This window comes from Heptranchias perlo, chromosome 21 (assembly GCF_035084215.1).
Source record: "Heptranchias perlo isolate sHepPer1 chromosome 21, sHepPer1.hap1, whole genome shotgun sequence".
NCBI lineage: Eukaryota > Metazoa > Chordata > Chondrichthyes > Hexanchiformes > Hexanchidae > Heptranchias > Heptranchias perlo.
The window spans coordinates 9,441,776-9,463,034 of record NC_090345.1 but is presented as its reverse complement, the minus strand read 5'-3'; the positions used below and the strand labels follow the sequence as shown (position 1 = coordinate 9,463,034).

Genomic DNA, 21,259 nt, shown 5'->3' with positions numbered 1-21,259 from the left:
CAGTTAATGGTTAGATAATCAGCAAAAATGTTTATTTTAAAACTGTAAGCAGTTTTTATTTATAGAAAGATCAATGAATGGGTTATGCAAGCTGGTAGCAATAATACATTAATGGCGTGACATTTAAAGAATGGTCAGTTCAATGACTTACTGCAGGGCAGATGATGCCCATGGGGCCATTCCACTGCAAGAGGCAGCAACTTCAGGAGAGGAAGAGAGAAAATTAGTCGGGAAAAATAATGTCAATTAAAAATTCCTGTTGGATAGTTGTTCATAAAAAAATAAAACTCTTCTAGGTCAAAGGTGAAATTGTACATGTAGACCAAACAAGTTTTTCTTGTTCTTGCGGATAGTTAAGATTATGCCCGTGTCTCTTAGTACCAGATAATTATCGGCGAGCCTGATTCTGAGAATGGAAAAGTAGACTTTCGCCATGCCCTGAGGTTATTTTCTAAGTAAGAAACCTTATTCAGCAGCTGTCTAGCAGGCTGCTGGCACCAGTGTGGAGTCTCAGAAACTTTCAGGGAATTACAATTTGTCCGCAGCCAAGTTGTGTTTGTGCCAGGTACATGTGCAAAACTGTGATTCTGCTCCCTTCTCAACCCACCCCACATAACACCAGAAATGTATCATTTTTATTTGAGTGCCGACAGGCTGCTGCCCCCCCATTCAGGATTTCAATGTATATAGGGCATCGTGTTGCTAATGGCATGAAGGGAATTCTACAACATTTCTGTTCCCAGGCGGCCCTTGGCCAGAGGTTGGGAAGCTCAATATATCCCCACTTCCAAAAGTGATGCAGTTCTCTGTGTTCTGAATTCACCCCCTCAATAGCACCCAATGGATTCAGAGATGAGCAGCAACACCAGAATAACTGCGCCTGCACTGTGCAATGCATGCAGAGTCAATCTGAAGTTGCATTTGTGTATTCACCATATAGGAGTAGTGCCAGAGGACTGGAGGACTGCAAATGTTACACCCCTGTTCAAAAAAGGGGAGAGGGATAAGCCCGGCAACTACAGGCCAGTCAGCCTAACATCGGAGGTGGGGAAACCTTTAGAGACATTAATCTGGGACAAAATTAATTGTCTCTTGGAAAGATATGGGTTAATAAAAGAAAGCCAGCACAGATTTGTTAAAGGCAAATTGTGACTGACTAACTTGATTGAGTACTTTGATGAAGTAACGGAACAGTTGATGAGGGTAGTGCAGTTGATGTTGTGTATATGGATTTTCAAAAGGCATTTAATAAAGTACCACATTATAGAATTGTTAACAAAATTAAAGCCCATGGGATTAAAGGGACAGTGACAGCATGGATACAAAACTGACTAAGGGACAGAAAGCAGAGAGTAGTGGTGAACGGTTGTTTTTCAGACTGGAGGGAACTGTACAATGGTGTCTCCCAGGGGTTGGTGTTGGGACCACTGCTCTTTTTAATATATGTATTATTGACCTGGACTTGGGTATACAGGGCATAATTTCAAAGTTTGTAGCTGACACAAAACTCGGAAATGTAGTAAACAGTGAGGAGGATAGTAACACAATTCAGGGGTCATAGACAGACTGGTGAAATGGGAAGACACATGGCAGATGAAATTTAATGCAGAGAAGTGTGACGTGATTCATTTTGGTAGGAAGAATGAGGAGAGCCAATATAAACGAAATGGTACAATTTTCAAGGGGGGATAGGAACGAAGAGATCTGGGGGGTGTACGTACATAAGTCTTTGAAGGTGACAGGACAAGTGGAGAAGGCTGTTAGAAAGGCATATGGGATCCATGACTTTATAAATAGAGTATAGAGTACAAAAGCAAGGAAGTTATGCTAAACCTTTATAAAACACAGGTTGGGCCCCAGCTGGAGTATTGTGGCCAATTCTGGGTACCACACTTTAGGGAGGATGTCAAGGCCTTAAAGAGGGTGCAGAGGAGATTTACTAGAATGGTACCAGGGATGAAGGACTTCAGTTGCGTGGAAAAACTGGGGTTGTTCTCCTTAGAGCAGAGAAGGTTAAGGGGAGATTTGATAGAGGTGTTCAAAATCATGAACAGTTTTGATAAGAGTAAATAAGGAGAAACTGTTTCCAGTGGCAGAAGGGTCGGTAACCAGTGGACACAGATTTAAGGTAATTGGCAAAAGAACCAGAGAACATAAGAACATAAGAAATAGGAGCAGGAGTAGGCCAATCGGCCCCTCGAGCCTGCTCCGCCATTCAATAAGATCATGACTGATCTGATCCTAACCTCAAATCTAAATTCATGTCCAATTTCCTGCCCGCTCCCCGTAACCCCTAATTCCCTTTACTTCTAGGAAACTGTCTATTTCTGTTTTAAATTTATTTAATGATGTAGCTTCCACAGCTTCCTGGGGCAGCAAATTCCACAGACCTACCACCCTCTGAGTGAAGAAGTTTCTCCTCATCTCAGTTTTGAAAGAGCAGCCCATTATTCTAAGATTATGCCCCCTAGTTCCAGTTTCACCCATCCTTGGGAACATCCTTACCGCATCCACCCGATCAAGCCCCTTCACAATCTTATATGTTTCAATAAGATGAGCCTCTCATTCTTCTGAACTCCAATGAGTAGAGTCCCAATCTACTCAACCTCTCCTCATATGTCCACCCCCTCATCCCCGGGATTAACCGAGTGAACCTTCTTTGTACTGCCTCGAAAGCAAGTATGTCTTTTCTTAAGTATGGAGACCAAAACTGTATGCAGTATTCCAGGTGCGGTCTCACCAATACCTTATATAACTGCAGCAATACATCCCTGTTTTTATATTCTATCCCCCTAGCAATAAAAGCCAACATTCCGTTGGCCTTCTTGATCACCTGCTGCACCTGCAAACTAACTTTTTGATTTTCTTGCACTAGGACCCCCAGATCCCTTTGTACTGCAGTACTTTCCAGTTGCTCGCCATTAAGATAATAACTTGCTCTCCGATTTTTCCTGCCATAGTGCATAACCTCACATTTTCCAATATTGTATTGCATCTGCCAAATCTCCGCCCACTCACCCAGCCTGTCTATATCCCCTTGTAGGTTTTGTATGTCCTCCTCACTCTCTACTTTCCCTCCCATCTTTGTATCATCTGCAAACTTTGATATGTTACACTCGGTCCCCTCCTCCAAATCGTTAATATAGATTGTAAAGAGTTGGGGACCCAGCACCGACCCCTGCGGAACACCACTGGCTACAGGTTGCCAGTCCGAGAATGTACCATTTATCCCAACTCTCTGCTTCCTGTTAGATAACCAATCCTCCACCCATGCCAGAATATTACCCCCAATCCAGTGATTCTTTATCATGAGCAATAATCTTTTATGTGGCACCTTGTCGAATGCCTTCTGGAAGTCCAAATACACTACGTCCACTGGTTCCCCTTTATCCACCCTGTACGTTATATCCTCAAAGAACTCAAGCAAATTCAAAGAACTCAAGCAGAGGCGGTATATGGAAATAAAATTTACACAGCGAGTTATTGTGATCTGGAGTGCACTGCCTGAAAGGATGGTGGAAGGAGATTGAATTCAATAGTAACTTTCAAAAGGAAATTGGATAAATATTTGAAGCGGAAAATTTTGCAGAGCTATGGGGAAAGAGCAGGGGAGTGGAACTAACTGGATAGCTCTTTCTAAGAGTCTGCACAGGCACGATGGGCTGAAAGGCCTCCTTCTGTGGTGTTTAATTCTATGATTCTGGCCGTGGGCTTTCCCCAATGTCAGGGGACAATCTACACCAGCAATGTAAAGGTGGCATCTTGTGAAGTGGTGTTCTCTGCCACCAGATGAATGTACGCCACCTTGTTTGTCTTGCAGCAAGGCTTGCGGAGAGTGTCAGACACAGAAAGAATGGATGAGACTTCATTAAGTGCAAAGAGGTCAACCTTTTAAGTTTATTTACCGTATGGCAATTCAGGTTAGTTCACCTAAATATGGTAATGCTGCCCTAACCTGACACATACCAGTGCAAATTCCTGCAATCCTTTTTACAATGATCTAGGGGATACCTGAAATGGTGATCCGTCCTTCAGTTGTGAGGCTACGTCTGCTTGTTCTGGTGGATCAAGTTTATGTTAAAGATTCCATGGTACAACCTGAAGAAAAGCAGGGAGTTCTCCCAAGGCATTAACTAACATTCTACTCTCAACCAATGCCACCAAAAAATGGATTGATTAGTCATTCATCTCATGGCTCTTTGTGAGACATTGATGGTATAGAATTGCCACTGTTTTTGCCTACATGGCAACAGTTGCTGCACTGCAAGAAGGAATTTATTTTCTGACACATCTTGAGATGTTTTTACTTGATAGAAATAAAAGTATTATTACAGATGGATAAAAAAATGCAAATGGTGGAAATCTGAAATAAAAACATAAAGTGCAGATAATACACAAATCTGTCAGCATCCGTAAATCAGAAAGGGCGGGTTAACATTTCAGTGTTGCCCCTTTGTCAGATGGGCATTCCTAGATTTTTCTGTTCTTGTACACTGTAATAGGCAGTGATCTGCTTGGTTAGGGTATGCACGAGTAAGGCACACGGGCAGGACTATGCAATGGAATTCAGCATCAGACCAGTGGCCACATGCGCCACTGATGCTGTCACTTAAGCACTGCAAAATTCAAGTAGTATCCCATCTCTGGACCTTGATTGTACACAAACTGCACCAAGTCAAAACCTATGATAAGATTAAATATAAAAATTGAAAGTTACTAATCTAATTCAGATGCTGGTGGATTCTCGTCCTGATTGAGTGTAGTTTTCTTTAAGCATGATTGCAAGGATAACATTCTACAGTGTGTGATAAAACTGGAAATGACAGCATCCGAAAGCTAGGCTATGCTAACGTTTCGAATGGGACGTGTATTAAGAATAAGGTTCATGATGCATGGTGGGGGCGGAGGGGAGCATGATTAGAATTTATTTTTCAAATGAACCTCCATGTTTGCTGAATCAGAAATTACAGCCTTCGTATCAACACTTGCACATATTAGGGACAAAAAAAAATTCAGCAGCCCGTATAGCATCATCAGCCGATCGTTTCCATACAAAAACAAGGCTTTTCCCCGGTCCCCACCCTGTGCAAACGCGAGGCTCCTCGCTGGCAGGCGCATGACGCGAGCCTCCGGAACAAGCTGAGTGACAGGGCGGGCGGCCAATAGCGAGTTGGGAAAGTTTTAAATTGGGACGCGAAGTGAGGCGGCGGACCAACGAGGAGCGAGCTGGGCAGGAGGAGGCGGGGCGGGACTCGGGGTGGCCGCGAGTCGGTGGCTTTCTCTCTCTCTCTCTCTCTCTGGGCGAGTGTTGGAACTCTCCCCGGAGCCGGGAGTCAAGAGAGAGAGGGAGAGAGGGGGAGAGGGAGGGGGTGTGTTGGGAGGAGGGATGGAGCTGGCAGTAACAGCGGCAGCTGCTATAAGGAAAGACATGGACAAGATAATGTTGAAAATGGTCATTTTTCTGCCTCAGATCTTCCCTGTCAAACTGGCCGGGGTGGAAGCCCAGGTAAGCGGAAACAAAGCGCTGGCCTTTTAAATGTGTTTCCATTTAAAACACAAAAAAAAACCCTCAGCAGCTCCCGTACTCCATGGGGTTCGCTACATTGTAGCCACTTCAGGCCTTGGTTACATTATAATTTGTTACATTTTCATTCTTCACAGGCGTCTATGCTGTTTCTTTTTAAGTTTATATTTATTCCATAAAAATATATTTATGAAAAATTTAAAATCTATATTAGAGTTTCCTTTGGTACTTTTGGCGTGAGTAGTTAACATATTACTGAAGCACACATTTTGTTTGAAATTATTTATCAGTGTTTTCACCAAGCTTTTATTTTCCTTTCAATATATCCCGTTTGTTTAAGTTTGTATTTGGTTTTGGTTTTGTTCTGGTGGTGTCTGTTTGGGTCAATTGGTAGCATTCCTAATTCAGATGGTTGTGGGTTCCCACATCACTCAAAGGACTTAATCTAGGCTTCAGTGTCATACTGATGGAGTAGTGCTGCACTGTCAAAAGAGCTGTCCTTTGGACGAGATGCTAAATTGAGGCCAGTTCTGGTGGTTCAGGTGCACTTTGAAGAAGTACAGGGAGAGGAACAGAGAGAACAACTTTCTCTCCTCTAAGTGAACATCAAGAACAGTTAACTGGTCATTCACCTAATGTGCTTTTTGTGGGATCTTGCTGTGTGCAAAATGGCTGTTGCATTTTCCACTACAAGTTATTGCACTTTGAAGAATTTATTGTGTGTGAAATATTTTGAGATGTTTCTCAGATGTGTGAAAGTGCTATATAAATAAATAGCAGGGGAGTGGGACTAATTGGATAGCTCTTTAAAAGAGCCGACACAGGCACGATGGGCCGAATGGCCTCCTGTGCTGTACCATACTATGATACAGTCACAATGGGCTGAACGGCCTCCTTCTGTGCTGTATGATTCTAAGATGAAATTCAACTCCTTTTCTGATATTAAATGGACTGTAGTAACAATGGATAGCACAATATCAATTTATACGTTGAGAATAATAGTTGGAAGAATTTAGAAAATAAATAGAATTTATAAATTAATCCCATTAAGGCACACCCAATGCTGTGAGTGTTTTAGAAATGTCTAGTATGCAGATGTGATTTTGGGGGTGGGGGTGGATGGATTTTAATGTTTGCTTCACTCCCCTTTCTTGGTAGATGATATGGCAGATGTTAGCCAAAGATGTTCCATGCAACAGTGCTAATTTCTATGCCTAAGGATTAATGATTGTTGTATTCTGGAATTTCTAGTCATCAACGGCTTTTAGCACAGAGAATAATGGATACCTGACTATAATATAGTAAGTAACCTTATCGGGTAGATTCAGATGATTGTAAACTATGAGAGCAAAGCTCAGGCATTCAGAGTCCTCTTTTGAGCTACATGATGAGATTATAGCCCTGAAATCCTTTGTGTAACTTTTGTAACTTCTATTTCATATCTGAAACCCAATATGGTGTTTTTCTTGGTTTTGTTGGGGTGGGGGAGTTAAGGCTGAGCACAACCTCTTGAGTTTTGTGCTTACTGCCCATCCACACCAAAAGGATTAGTGACTATGATTCTCTAAAATGATACGGGGAGAGAGCAGGGAGATGAGATTAGAGTGGACAGTTCCAGTGGAAGAGCTAGTGGGTGTGATGGGCCAAATGGCAGCTTGCTATGCTGTAATTTCTACGATTAAGAAAGTTGTTTGAAAGTTTGAGCCATGAAACAGTTGATGACTGGGAAATAACGTAATTGGAAATTTCTTTCAGAAAGTAACATTTTGATGTATAGTATATGAGTAATTTGAGACATGGTAAGTGTAGCATCCTTGGGAGCAACAGGTGACTTTGGACCGGTTCCCAAAGCTCTCCACCACAGGGGTTTTCCTTGCCTCATGTCTGGGTCTGTGGTAGACTCATTGATAGAGATTGATCGCTATGATTAGTTAACAACTCCATTATCATTGTATCATGCGACTACCAGGATGGTAGAAGGCAAACTAGATGGACCTTGGTCTTTTTTTGTCTAACAATTCCTAGGCTCCTATACATAAGGGAATAATTACTGGGTAGTAATACATTGGGGAGTTCCAGGTGATGACATAAAACACAAGAACATGCTTGACAAAAACAAGCTCCTGTAATGTGTTTTGTTGTTTATAAATATATATACAAAACAATTATGCCATCTGTTCTTGACCATGGTGGGCCCTGTTGTAATAGATGCACAGTGGGCTAGTAAGACAATAGTAAATGGATGGAGCTACCTGTATTTTCCCTATAGTAGCCATAATAATAGACCAGCAGTGGGTTAATAAGACAAAAGTTACATTTCCAAAGTAAAATAAGTATGGTTAATCTGCAATTATGTGTTTATCATAAAGTGGCCTTCAAGCTATGAAAGAAAATGTTCACAGAAGTGTGATGGTGAGATTGAAAGGGTACAAAGAGAATATGGAACAATTAGGATGCCTGTAGATCAGGAGGTATTACTGAAAAAGTTGGGGAACTCAGAAGTAGAAAAACATTGGGCCCTGATGGCATGCATCTTAGAATGCTGAGGGAAGCCAGAGAGGACACAGCTGAGAGTCTGACCGCAATTGTTCAAACATCATTCCATACTGCAGTCTTGCCAGAGGACTGGAAAGCTGGCAACGTAGCAGCTCTGTCCAAGTTGGGGCGGAGGAGGGGGAGGTATAAACCAGGTAACCATAGACCAGTCAGTCTAACGTCAGCAGTGGGTAAACAAAGATTTTTGTTGGGTAAGGGTATTAAGGGATAGGGAGCTACAGTGGATAAATGGAGTTAAGGTACAGATCAGCCATGATCCAATTGAATGGCAGAACAGGCACGAGGGGGCTGAATGGTCTACTCCTGTTCCTATGTTCTGAAGGAATAAAATTAACACTAATTAGACATGAGCCAGCCAGTAGCGAATGTGAAAAGGCAAGGCAAGTCATGTCTGGCATATTTAATAGAGTTGTTTGAGGAAGTAAATGAATGAATTGGTTAAAAAAAAGTGCAATGGATGTTGTGTATATGGATTTTCAAAAGGTATTTGATAAGGTGCTGTTGATTAAAATTAAAGCACACAGTTTAAAGGAAACGAAGCTGTATAGGAAGTTGGCTCAAGAATGTAAGAAAGGAAGTACTTGCATTTATATAGCACTTTTCATGACCTCAGGATGTCCCAAAGTGCTTCACAGTCATTGAAGTACTTTTGAAGTGTAGTCACTGTTGTGTTGTATTGTAAGGAAATGTGGCAGCCAATTTGTGCACAGCAAGATCCCACAAGAGATAAACCCCCAGAGTGTAATGGTTAAGGGATAATTTTAGTATTAGAGGGATGTAAACAGTCGTGTCCCCTGTGGGGGGGAGGTGTCAGTATTGCTCTTCGCAATACATATGTGGCCTAGACTTGGATATAAGGGTACAATATCAACATTTGCAGACAACAGAAAAATAGGGAATGTGGGTAACTGTGCAGAGGACTGTAAGTGACATCAGGAGCACAAAGACAGATTAGTAGATTTAGACAGATATTGGATGAAATTTAATGTGGAGCAGTGTGAAGTGATACATTTGGGGGGGAAACATACAGTAAATGGTAAAACTTAAAAAGAAGTAAAGGAGCAGACATACTTGGATTTAGATGCAGATATTTTTAAAATTGAGAGGACAAACTAATAAAAGTTGCTTTTTAAAAAAAAATGGTATGGGATCTAAGGCTTTGAGTACAGGTAGGCATAAAGTACAGAAGCAATGGGGTAGTGCTAAATCTATTCAAGTAGTTGTTTGGACTGCAGTTAGAATATTGGATGGGATTTTCTCCTTTTGCAGGCCCAGCCTGAGATTTTTCACCTATCCGTTTTAATTGGTAGAAAATTGGAAGAAGGGAGCACTGAAGTGGAAAATCGCAGGCCCTTATGTCCGGTTTTGGACTTTGGGAAGGTTGTCAAGACCACAAAGAGGGCACAGAAGAAGTTTACAGAGATTATACCTAAAATGAGAGACTTTAATGATGAGGGACTAGAAAAATTGGGTAACTTTTCACTAGAACAAAACAAAATCTGATTGAGGTGCTCAAAATTATGAGGGGCAGCAATGTGGATAAGGTAAATAGGGAAAAATAATTTCCACTGGTTGGTGAGTCGGTAACATAAATTTAGAACATCAAAAAATGAAAGGAGATGACCAGGGAAATGTTTTCTTCTGAAGATGATTGTTAGGACATGGAATGTTCTGGCAGAAGCCGAATCCATAATCATTTTTAAAAGGGAGGGGGATAAATATTAAAAACGGTGCAGGGAGAGGGCAGAGGACTGGATCTAGGTGGATAGCCCTTTCAGAGAGCCGGTACAGGCACGATGGGCTGAATGGCCTCCTTCTGCGCTGTAAAATTCTGTATAGCACTTTGTCACGTGTTTCAAGCGTCACAGAACATGTGACATATAATGAATCACATTGAAGTGCAGTCACTGTTACGTAGGCAAACATGGCAGCTGATTTGCATATGGCATAGTTGCACAAACAACAATGATTTGAATGAGCAGTTAATTATTTTTGGTGATACTGGTTAGGACAGTCACCATTGAGACTTTTGCATTAAGAAGGCCACTTGGATGAGCTGCCACAGAGCAGTTGGCAACTGTAGGATGAAGATCCACCGTCAGTCATTGCCAAAAAAAAGGCCATGCGTAGGTTGACAAGAGTATAATTTTAGTTCAGTTGTTGTATCTCCCCTTCAGTGGAGTCGTAATAACTGTGATGTTTTGGGCAGAAGAGCACCATTGGACTGTCTACTCACCCTTTCAAATTGCCCATTCTTACCTGGTTCTAGAGCTAATTCCGTTCTTTCCACTTTCCTAGCAGAAATTCGTCCAGTCCCTTTTCAAACCTCGATGTGCTTTTCTGTTCCACCGCCTTACTCCACAATCTGTCCTACAGTTCTATCTAATTTGCCTAAATTTCCTATTTTCCTTTGACACCTTTAGCTTCAAACTGTGTCCCCTAATCCTGGAATCCTGTGTTTGACAGAAGAACTTTCAAGGGTCCAAATTCTCCATGCTCATGAAAATTTAATACCTTTATTGAGTGTCTCCGCCGCTATCCTCCTCGTATTGAAAGTAAAGCCCCAGGGTGGACAATCTTTCCTCAGCTGTCTAATTTTAAGACTCACCCATGTAGCCCCCCCACCCCCCACCCCAACTCCTCCCAATAATCCTGTTACCTTTCTGTAATGTGAAGACTAAAATTTAACACAGTACTCCAGAAGTGTTCTCCCCAAATTTAGATCCAGAGGCCTTGACCTCCTTGATTACAGCTCACACCCATAGCTCCACATCCAGACATTTTATTTGCTTTCTTGAGCACCAGTGAGCATTGAACCAATGGTTTTTCAATCTATTCACTAAAATCCCAGAACGTTTTCCTAATCTGTTAGCTCAAGCAGGTTACCATATAATGTGTTCCACATTCTCGCTTCCAACTAATTGTGATTTTATTGAATACCACATGCATGGACCTAGCCAGTTGAGGTCCCTTTGGATTATTGAACGTTGGTTAGTATGATTAGCTACTGCCCCCATTTTAGTGTCATTTTACAAAATTAAATATCTTTCACAATATTCCATCCATTTCCAAGTCATTTATAAAAATTATAAACAGCCATTCCAACACTCACCTCCCCCACCGCCCGGGATTCCACTGGAACCAGTTTTCCACTCTGACACCTCACCATGCACACCCACCTTTTGCTGTCTTAACTGCAATCCAGCCCTACAGTTGCCATCTATCCCATGGGCACGACCTTGAGAATCAGTACCGACATTACAGCTGAGCTGATCCTTCAGATAATCCAGATAGATAACATCGACTGCTTCACCCTTGATTAACCCTCCTCAAAGAATCCAGTAAATTGATCAGGCATGATCTGCCCTTTCTGCACTCGTGCTAGCTCTCTCTAATCAGACCCAGTCCTTCTAGATGATCCCCTATTTTATTCATCAAAGTCTCAAATACGTTCCCCACCGTCATGATAAGTCTCACAGGTCTGTAATTTGAAAATTTATCCCTTGAGTCCTCCCAATGTATACAGTAGATGCCTTGACAGTGAGGTACATCAGGTACAGTGCTTACGTTGTACGTATTATTGAAGCTGAACTAGACAATCCAAGGACATTTAAGTTCACATCACATGTTTAACCTTGTTGTTGGCTGAGTGTTCCGTTCATAAACACAAGCAACTTAAAAGTGGGTCGAATCTTTTGCATATAGATGTAAATGCCTTCAGGGTTGGACATGAGGTGGGGCGAGTGCACACTGATCTCTGGAGCTATAAATTTAACAAAATAAAACTTGTCCCAACTAAGCAATGCCTGCCCAAGAAGATATATTTTGTAAGGGTTGGCTCCTATTTAGTATTAGAGTACAGTGTGTGCTTCTTTTGTTTGCCACTCCTCTTCCTTCCTCTTTCCATCCCCTGTCTCCACACACAATAAATTGGATAAATGAAACTGTTTCTATACTTTTCCTCCCACCCTTAACTTTTCTCAACTCCTATCTTGAACTTGCTGATTCATGTCGGAGTACAGTTTTCACTGGGACTGGCAGCCCACCAAAGTGGGCACTCTTTGCATGTGAACCTGGACAGTGAGTGACAGCGGACTATTTCAGTCTTAGTATTATTGCTGAGCCTAATCCTGTCCACACTCGTGCTGTTAAGCAGAGGTTACTGGCGAATGACCAGAAGCAGGAACGTTCACTGATACATATTTTTTTTTACTCTTTGTTTTATTTGTTTCCATCACTGCTCCGGGCAGTGCCGTCACTCCCCACTACAGGCCCAGCTGAGATCTACTAACTCAGCACAGAGCACACGTCAAGCCTGCAATCGTTCTTGTCTGTGTGGCTACAAGTAATAATTATTGAGGCGACTAGCTGATCTCTTGTGGTGTTGCTCAAGGTAAATCTGAGAATAATGCTGTTCTATAATGATAGAAACATTGTACCGTGTAACACACTATGTATTATCCTGCTGGTGAAGTGTAAGCGTGTAATTCAGTTATCCCCTTTAGGGATTTGATCTAATTGTTGGACAGATCCACAGCTCATTCTGTGTTTTTTATACTGTGCAAGTGTGACACTGAAATTTCCATGTGTTGATGTACATCTGAAGTGCAATGGATGTATCTCAAAACCTTGTGTGTAGAGATAAATATATAGTCTTGGGTTTTAGCATATACTTATTACACTTTGTTGAAGAAGAAAAATAATCTTTTTAAAAAAAAAATGAAGAAAGCCAGGCATTTCAATCTGGGCTCTTGTGAGCTGCAGCCTGAAATTTACGAGCAATTTACTGAGCTCTAATTGACCTCACCAATTTACAAGCAGCTTTAATTACCTGGGTTTCCACATTAAGTACTTGAACAGTGGTCTTAAAGGGACAGGCCAAGTTAGTAGCTAAACATCAGAATCATGCTCCAGATCCTAGACTACCCGTGAACAATGCCACGGGAAATCTAATGTAGTTGTTTTTTTTTCTCTCTCTCCTGCCCTTAATATACCTTCATATAACCAAGAGGGTGGTCAGCCTGCTGTAATAGCCAATGAGCAACTGAGCACAGTGAGAGGGATTAACCTGACTCCCACCGTCACGTGGCGCTATGCATCGGTGCTCCGCCTTTTTTAAATATTTTTTTAAAAGGAAGATTTATTTGCAGGCCACTAATTTACAATGACTGAATAAGTCAAATTCTGTTTTTATTACATTGGTTTCTAGAACGCTCAATTCCTGATGCCAGTATTCTGTGCTTCAGTCTGTTTTTGTTTGTGTAAAAAACAAACCAGTTGCATTTATAGTGATCAAATGAGTCAGATTCCATTTTTATTGTACTACATAGAATTCTGGGCATTTTACAATTGTTTTAGGTTCATATCCTGTGGATTTTTTTTTCCCCTCCTCTGGGAAAACAGAAAATCCAAAGGCTTTGGTAATATGAAATAGTAGCTCCACTCAGATAACTCTTTTCGAGAGAGTGATGGGACAGATACAAACAGAACAACTTCATAACCCTTAGGATTTGTCTTCTTGTATCCAATGAAGTCGGCGTGTGCTGCTTGTTATCTATGTGATGTAAGTCGAACAGTAGAAACTTTGTGTACTGCACAACCCTCGGACCACGTAATTGCTCCTTGATAAGTGGTTCTATCTTTAAACAAGTCAGCTTGAAAGTGAGATACTGCACTTAAAAAAAAAAAATCAAAACAGTTTAACCAACTGCTCCTTTTGCAGCAATGCATGAATTATGCTGCTGCTCGAGGGACGTTAGGTCAGATTTTCAACTTGCCTCTTGGCCGTGTAACTGCGAATCGGCCGCCCGTTATAGAAAGCTCCTGATCTTGATTTCTCAGGCGCTTTCTGTAGCAGGCTGCCGTTCCGCAATGTCGGTCTTACGCCCGGGCGGCAGGCCGAAATTCCTCCCCATTATTTAACGTGTTGATGGTTTAGGGTTCTATGTTTGTTTCTTGGTAATGTTCATCCAGCTGTCCTTTCCCATCATTTGTCTCTCGCAGCTGCTTTCTTCCATCCCAGCGTTCGGAAATATCTGCGCGGTAGGGATGTGAAATTCATCATAATCCCAGCAATCAGATTTGAAAATATGTTTTCCCCACCCCTCCCCCTTCAGTTTACTCCTCTCCTATCCCTTTAGACACTGACTAGTCAATGGTGTAGGCAGGATTTTGGGGGGGGGTGCGGGATTTTGATTGGATATGAGCTTGCCAGACCAAACACAACTACTTCAAAAAGTCTATTTTTCAAATAGGAATTTCACAATAAGGTTCAAATAGAAACATTGACCCCGATATTTCCAGGGGGCGGGCGGGGGGGTGAAGGTGCGGTAGTGAGGGAAAAATCCGGCTAAGCCAGGGATGCAGAGGTCTTGCCGAATTTAACGGCAGGACCTCATATAGTTTTTTTTTCTTCCATTTCCTGCCCAGCAGCTGGTCAGATTGACAGGCTGGGCGGGAAAACCAGCGGCGGGAGGCATCAGCCAGGGACCCTTGGGGACCGTCCCCAGCGGGGGGGTGGGGGGGTGCAGGCTTCCGATTGGAGGTTTGGGGTTGGGGCCGGCAATCGTGGGGCATCGGGTTGGGGAGCATTCCCTGGTTTTTTTTTTTAAGAGTTTAGTCGCCGAACCCCTCCCGCCCGTCGTGGGGGTTGGGGGGGGTGGGTGTCGTATTAATATAAGAACATAAGAAATAGGAGCAGGAGTAGGCCGATCAGCCCCTCGAGCCTGCTCCACCATTCAATAAGATCATGGCTGATCTGATCCTAACCTCAAATCTAAAGACGACAAGAAGTAGGAGCAGGACCCGGCCACTCAGCCCCTGGGCCCTCTCCGCCACCCACAGGGCCTTGACCGATCCGAACTCAGCTTCATGTCCAATTTCCTGCCCGCTCCCCGTAACCCCTAATTCCCTTTACTTCTAGGAAACTGTCTATTTCTATTTTAAATTTATTTAATGATGTCGCTTCCACAGCTTCCTGGGGCAGCAAATTCCACAGACCTACCACCCTCTGAGTGAAGAAGTTTCTCCTCATCTCAGTTTTGAAAGAGCAGCCCCTTATTCTAAGATTATGCCCCCTAGTTCTAGTTTCACCCATCCTTGGGAACATCCTTACCGCATCCACCCGATCAAGCCCCTTCACAATCTTATATGTTTCAATAAGATCGCCTCTCATTCTTCTGAACTCCAATGAGTAGAGTCCCAATATCGAGGCCATTATTTCTTTCATTAATCTAACCATTCAAATAAAGCAAATGAAAAGAGAAAAGCCATGTCAGTCAAATACTCCAAAGTGCGAAGTCCAAACGCTGGTTATGTGTCGCTAGTCTATCAAGAACTTCGCTACTATTCACTGCAATATCCCGGTGAATATTTAGAAGCCCAAGCCCAACTAATCAGCTTTCACTGGCTGAATTGTGGAACTGACCAGCTCCGGAAGAACATCCATTGTTTCTGTGTTCTATCAAGTGATCTAAGGCACGTTCTTTTGAACGAAGAAGCGGTCCTATTTTTTTTAAAGAAAGAATCATAGAAATTTCAGGTGGGTTTTGAACACCCTGATTACGCCACTGTTGGGCTGCGTTTGCATGGCTGCCCTAGCCGAAGTCTCTCTGGTCGCCACTCTGAGAGAGCCTGGAAGTGAGCGAGCGTCAGCAGGCTATTTTTTCATGAGGCGCATTACAATTGAACTCAATCCTATCCTGTCCTGACATCCCACATGCACATTTTGCAGTAGGAGTCACTGAATAGTGACCGTGTGTGGGTGCCCTAATTGTGAGCTGTCCTTTTGTAGAGCAAAGCTCGAGTATCCATTTTAACAATTTTTTAGTTTGCTAAGCCTTTGTAAGTACATATTACAAGGCCGTATATATTCATAATCAAGAATTAGCCATTAATTACCTCGACTGAAAACAGTTTTTGGACTCCCTCTGTGTTGCACCCAAAGCCTTATCACCCACACTGTGAGCTATTCTTTGCAAAAAAATAAATTAATTAAACCTGTTTCCTTCATACGTCATAGGGACTTATTCAGAGCCAAGTTTCAGAGCTTGCATTACTAATACAGTTATGTGAGGCACATAGAAATTACAGCACAGGAGGAGGCCATCGTTCCAGTCCCCGGTGCTAGCTCTTTAAGTGGAACAATCTACTCTAATCCCTTTTACTGTATCGCTTTTTATATTTCTTTTCAAATGCCAATCCAACTTTATTGTAAATGATGCTACAGGTGCTGCCTAATAGCCACCTGCAGTTTTGCATTCCATGTCCCAATGATGTCCAGCGTGAGAAAAAAAATTCTTTAACTTCCTGCTTCGTTCATCTAGTGATCATCCTCAGCTAATTCTCCCTCTTTTCCGCCGCCGCCCCCCGCCCCCGTTGCCGATTTGTTGACCGTCGGCAGTGATCTTTCACTATGTACCCGCTTGGAATATTTTGTGAACTTCGAGTCCCTAATGCGAGATGAAAGGCATGGGCTAAGCGAGGGCGCTCAGCATGGATTTGTGTCAGGCAGGTTGTGCTTGACTAATTCATTTTGAGCTTTTTGAGGGAATTTAGATTGTATTGATAAAAGGAGTAGGGTGGATATTGTATACATGGACGTTCATAAGGCATTTAATAAGTGCCACATAAGAGACTTGTTATGACACTACATCTCATTGATCTAAGGTGCTATATCAAGAAACAAATAAAGAACTTGCATTTATATCCTCAGGACATCCCAAAGCACTTCAGAGAACAAATTATTTTTGAAGTGTACTCATTGCTGTAATGTGAGAAAACACAGCAGCCAATTTATGCCCAGCAAGGTCCCAAAAACAGCAGTGAGATAAATGAGCAGATAACCAGTTTTAGTGGTATTGGTTGACAGATAAATATTGGTCAGGATACCGGGGAGAACTCCCTGCTCTTCTTCGAAATAGTGCCATGGGATCTTTTACATCCACCTGACAACGCAGACAGGACCGTGGTTTAACGTCTCATCCAAAAGACTGCACCTTCCACAGTGCACTGCTTCTTCAGTATTACATGAAGTGTCAACCTAGATTATGTGCTCAAGTCTCTGGAGTGGGGAGTTCCTACTATGAGTTGGATAGAACTGTGACAAACCTTCTTCAGTTCTGTATTTTAAAAACAATAAAGGCCACCATTGGAGTGGTATTTTTGTGTGTTCCTGTTCCTTCCTATGTGGCTTGCTTGATTTGCAGATTAAGCAGTTCGTATGATGCACCAGAGTGTTTGGTACAGGAAACAGAAATGTCTTGTTCTCAAAAGCTACTAGCATGATGCAGCTACTCTAAGTGAGCAACCCTCACCAACATGTGAGGTTTTATTTTGTTTTATTGCATAATTTCAGAGCACGTGTAGCTCCTGTTTCACTGAGGTTTTTCCGGTGTGTTCCACTACCACTTTTTTCCTTCTTCCTCAAAACGCCACCGGGGTCACCCAACGGTATGAAACCAAATATTGCCGATATTTGGCAGTTTTATAGTGAGTGGGGAGGAGGGCGAGGGGTCCGCCTCTTTCTTAATGAGACCTAAAAGGTTCTGAAGGAGTAAATCCCAATTGGGGGAAAAAAAATTGTTGGACAATGCTACAGAAACGTTTTAGGTTGTAGATACCATCAGTGTCTGTTGCCAAGCGCACCTGTAAACCAAAGATGAAAGTAAAGCTGCATCTGTGATGAGTTATAACCAAACGAGACAATTTCAATGATGAAAATTGCCAGCGAAATTTAGAATATTAGAGGGAAAACACAGATGCAAGATATAGAACTAGCTTTAATGTATTACTGGATCTACTGCAAGACATGGTATTGGGCCTAGGACAGTGGTTTTTAAGCTTTTCTTTGTGTGTGCGGTGGGGAGGGGGTGCGTTACAGTGCAGACTTTTCCTCAGCACTTTTACTTTGCAGTCGTGACAGAGACATCTTCCAGAAGCATGCGATTCTCACGTGAACCCAAACCTGCAACACTTTGCATGTCTTGAGCGAAATGGTATGTTGTGAGATGAGGAATTGTCCTTCAAAAATAGATTATTGCACCAGAGACCACATGCAAAGCTCATCGTGTCCTCCTGTTTATTCTAAAAGTCAGCACATACAACACTGTCAGGCCTTCATGTTCAGGCTAAAATGAATATCTGGACTTATTTTGCAAGTAAGATAATTATACAGAAGCGGAATTCCAATAGAAGTGCAATACTTGGTTTGCACACACTGATCTCTGGCCATCAATTTGCTTTTAACATCTAATTCCTCATGGACCAAAGCTTCCTTGATGGTACAGGCATTTGAAATGATGAATTTCATCTGTAAGCTTGCACGTTTTTGACAGTTGACAGCATTCTTGTCAAAGTGGCATGGTTTGAAATCTACAATAAAGTACCCAGGAAGCTAAGCAGTCACACTGGGATTAGACCTGGACGGGAGGTCTAGGAATACCAGGTGATGTAAATCTTTTCAAAATAGTACCCATTCATTGAGTATACGTTTCATATTTTCTGTTCCAATATACACTATCTTATCATATCCTTCTGTTATTACATAGAATTTACAGCACAGAAACAGGCCATTCGGCCCAACTGGTCTTTGCCGATGTTTATGCTCCACACATGCCTCCTCCCACCCCTCTTCATCTAACCCTATCAGCGTATTCTTCTATTCCTTTCTCCCTCATGTACTTCCCTTAAATGCATCAATGCTATTCGCCTCAACTATTTCTTGTAGAAGCGAGTTCCAATCTTACCACTCTTTGGGTAAAGAAGTTTCTCCTCTATTCCCTATTGAATTTATCTTCTATTTATGGCCTCTGGTTTTGGTCTCCCACACAAATGGAAACATTTTCTCTACGTCTAGCCTATCAAACCTCTTTATAATTTTAAAGACCTCTATTAGGTCACCCCTCAGCCTTCTCTTTTCTAGAGAAAAGAGCCCCAGTCTGTTCAGCCTTTCCTGATAAGTATAACCTCTTGTACTTATTCTCTTCAATTTGTCTCTATGTTGATTGCATTCAATGAGATAGTTTAATGTCCTCACCAAACTTTATAGTGTTATTGGAACTAACAGAGCAGATCCTTGCAGAACTCCATTCACCGACTGATTCTTTTTATGTATCACCTTTTGCTTTCTATTGACAAGCTAATTTACCATTAATTGTCCTAATCTTCAAAAGTCTCACATATGGAACTTTAGAAAATATTTTCTGGATATCCAGGTAAACCATGTCCACTGGATGGTTCTCACCTGCTAATTTAACTGAGATGAAATGTCATTTCCAGTTAACTACACCCAAGAGCCTAACAGAAAACCAACAAGAAAACCCCGAGATTTGAAACTAACCTGTTTGGGAGTCGGGCGGTCTGCTTTAACTATTGTATCATAATTGTTAATTGGTGAATAGTTGACATTTGTTGTATTGCAACAGTTTGTAGACAGAGGGTCTATCTACAGTGCTTGGAATTATAATGCTTAATGTTTCGATATTTTCTATTTTTCCTCCCTCTCCTGAAGGTGCCAGCTCTTTGTGATGGTTGCACTGTTGTCAGCAGCTCTCCAGTAACTGCCCGAGTGCCAGTCTTCATGTGTGAGTGTAAATGCTGAGCCTAAATGTTGAATGTTGGCCATTTTTAGCCAACACTCTTGTGGCCAGCTGTTTGACTGTGGAGGACACAACTGAGGCTGGTTTTCCAGAATGGGGGGTGGCCACTAGTTCTTCCCCACCCTTCCCCGACCCAGGGTGCTCAGCTCAATTGTATTGCCCCAACTCTTCTTGCAAATTAAATAAGCACAGACTAGGAATCAAATCTGGCACCCTCCGGTGTGCATGGCTTGGTATAACCAGGCATCACATGTGCCTATTAGGTCATTGAGTGAGCTTTTTTGCTTTTCCTTAATGCATTACTTCTTTAGTTTTCTGTATTTTTTTAAAAAAAGGTCTTTTTGTATCAGAAGCCCAGTGTAACGAGAGGAAATCTTTAGAATATGGACACCTAATTGAATAACGTCCAGCTCGGTACAAAGCAGGTTTCTTCTCTTCTGGAAGAAGAAAATCATCCAGTAAATGAAAGACATTTAGGTTTTCAGATCCAATGCAGAGGTGAATTGACATCTTGCTTCCTTTGTAGATTAGCATAGGAGCCAAATCAGGATGCAAATTTCTTGCTGGTTTGTTGGAAGAAAATAATTGATTGCACATAGAAAATTTGAATGCTCTTCCTAAGTAGAATAGATGTAACATGACACATTGAGGTCAGTGATACTGTTATGTTAGCAATGCGGTATAGTTTCTTCATTTGTTAAAACCTTTCTTGTACTACCAGTGTTGTGGTAATTTCTTCCAGCCCCTGGGTCAAGGAATAAGTAGTGATAAAAGAAACTGTTGGGTAATGCCATGGAAATGATCATGAGCTCCAAGCGATTCATCATTTAAATGAAAAGACAGATTAACATTTCAGCTCTAGATGCCTTTTTCACTGAGAATCTACACCCGAAATATTAATCTGTCTTCTATCTTTTCAGATGTTGTGGAGCTGCTGTTTATTTCCAACATTCTCAGCTTTGATTTCAGATTTGCAGTATTTTTTAACTCATTTTATATGTGTGTATTTCCACTCATTTTCCCCCCCCCCGCCCTTTTTTTTTCTCCCTCCTCACCTGAAGGTGGTACCCCCATACTGGCAAACAGTTCCACAATTGCTAGCAACCCTTTGGGATCTTGAAGTGACCGTTCCTCGTCTAAACCTAAACATTTGAGTGTTGGTCATTTTTGGCCACAAGAGGTAAAGAAAGAAATAAAGAACTTGCATTTATATAGCGCCTTTCGCATCCTCAGGACATCACAAAATGTTTCATAGTGAATTAAGTGCTTTTGAAGTGTAGTCACTGTTGTAATGTAGGCAAATGTTGCAGCCAATTTGCGCACAGCAAGGTCCCACAAATAGCAATGGGATAATGACCAGATAATCTGTTTGTGATGCTGGTTGAGGGCTAAGTATTGGTCAGGACACCGGGGAGAACTTCACTGCTCCTCTTCATATAGCGTTATGGTATATTTTGCTTCCACCAGAGAGGGCAAACAGGACCTTGGTTTAACATCTCCTCTGAAAGACTCCCTCAGCACTGCGTTGAGGTGTCAGTTTAGATTATGTGCTCAAGTCTCTGGAGTGGGACTTGAACCCACA

The 21,259-nt window shown here is 42.0% G+C and overlaps 1 protein-coding gene across 2 annotated transcripts in view; it reads left to right on the top strand.

The window, feature by feature from the left end:
- The first annotated feature begins 5,268 nt into the window (after positions 1-5,268).
- wbp1la (WW domain binding protein 1-like a) overlaps positions 5,269-21,259 on the top strand; it is a 75,332-nt gene continuing 59,341 nt past the window's right edge. Inside the window, exon 1 of one of the 2 annotated variants that reach the window (XM_068002070.1) lies at positions 5,269-5,506. In XM_068002070.1, coding sequence (XP_067858171.1) covers positions 5,387-5,506 — 120 coding nt within the window. In that variant the 5' untranslated portion in view covers positions 5,269-5,386. The remainder of the gene's footprint in view (positions 5,507-21,259) is intronic. The other variant, XM_068002072.1, reaches the window with a different exon arrangement.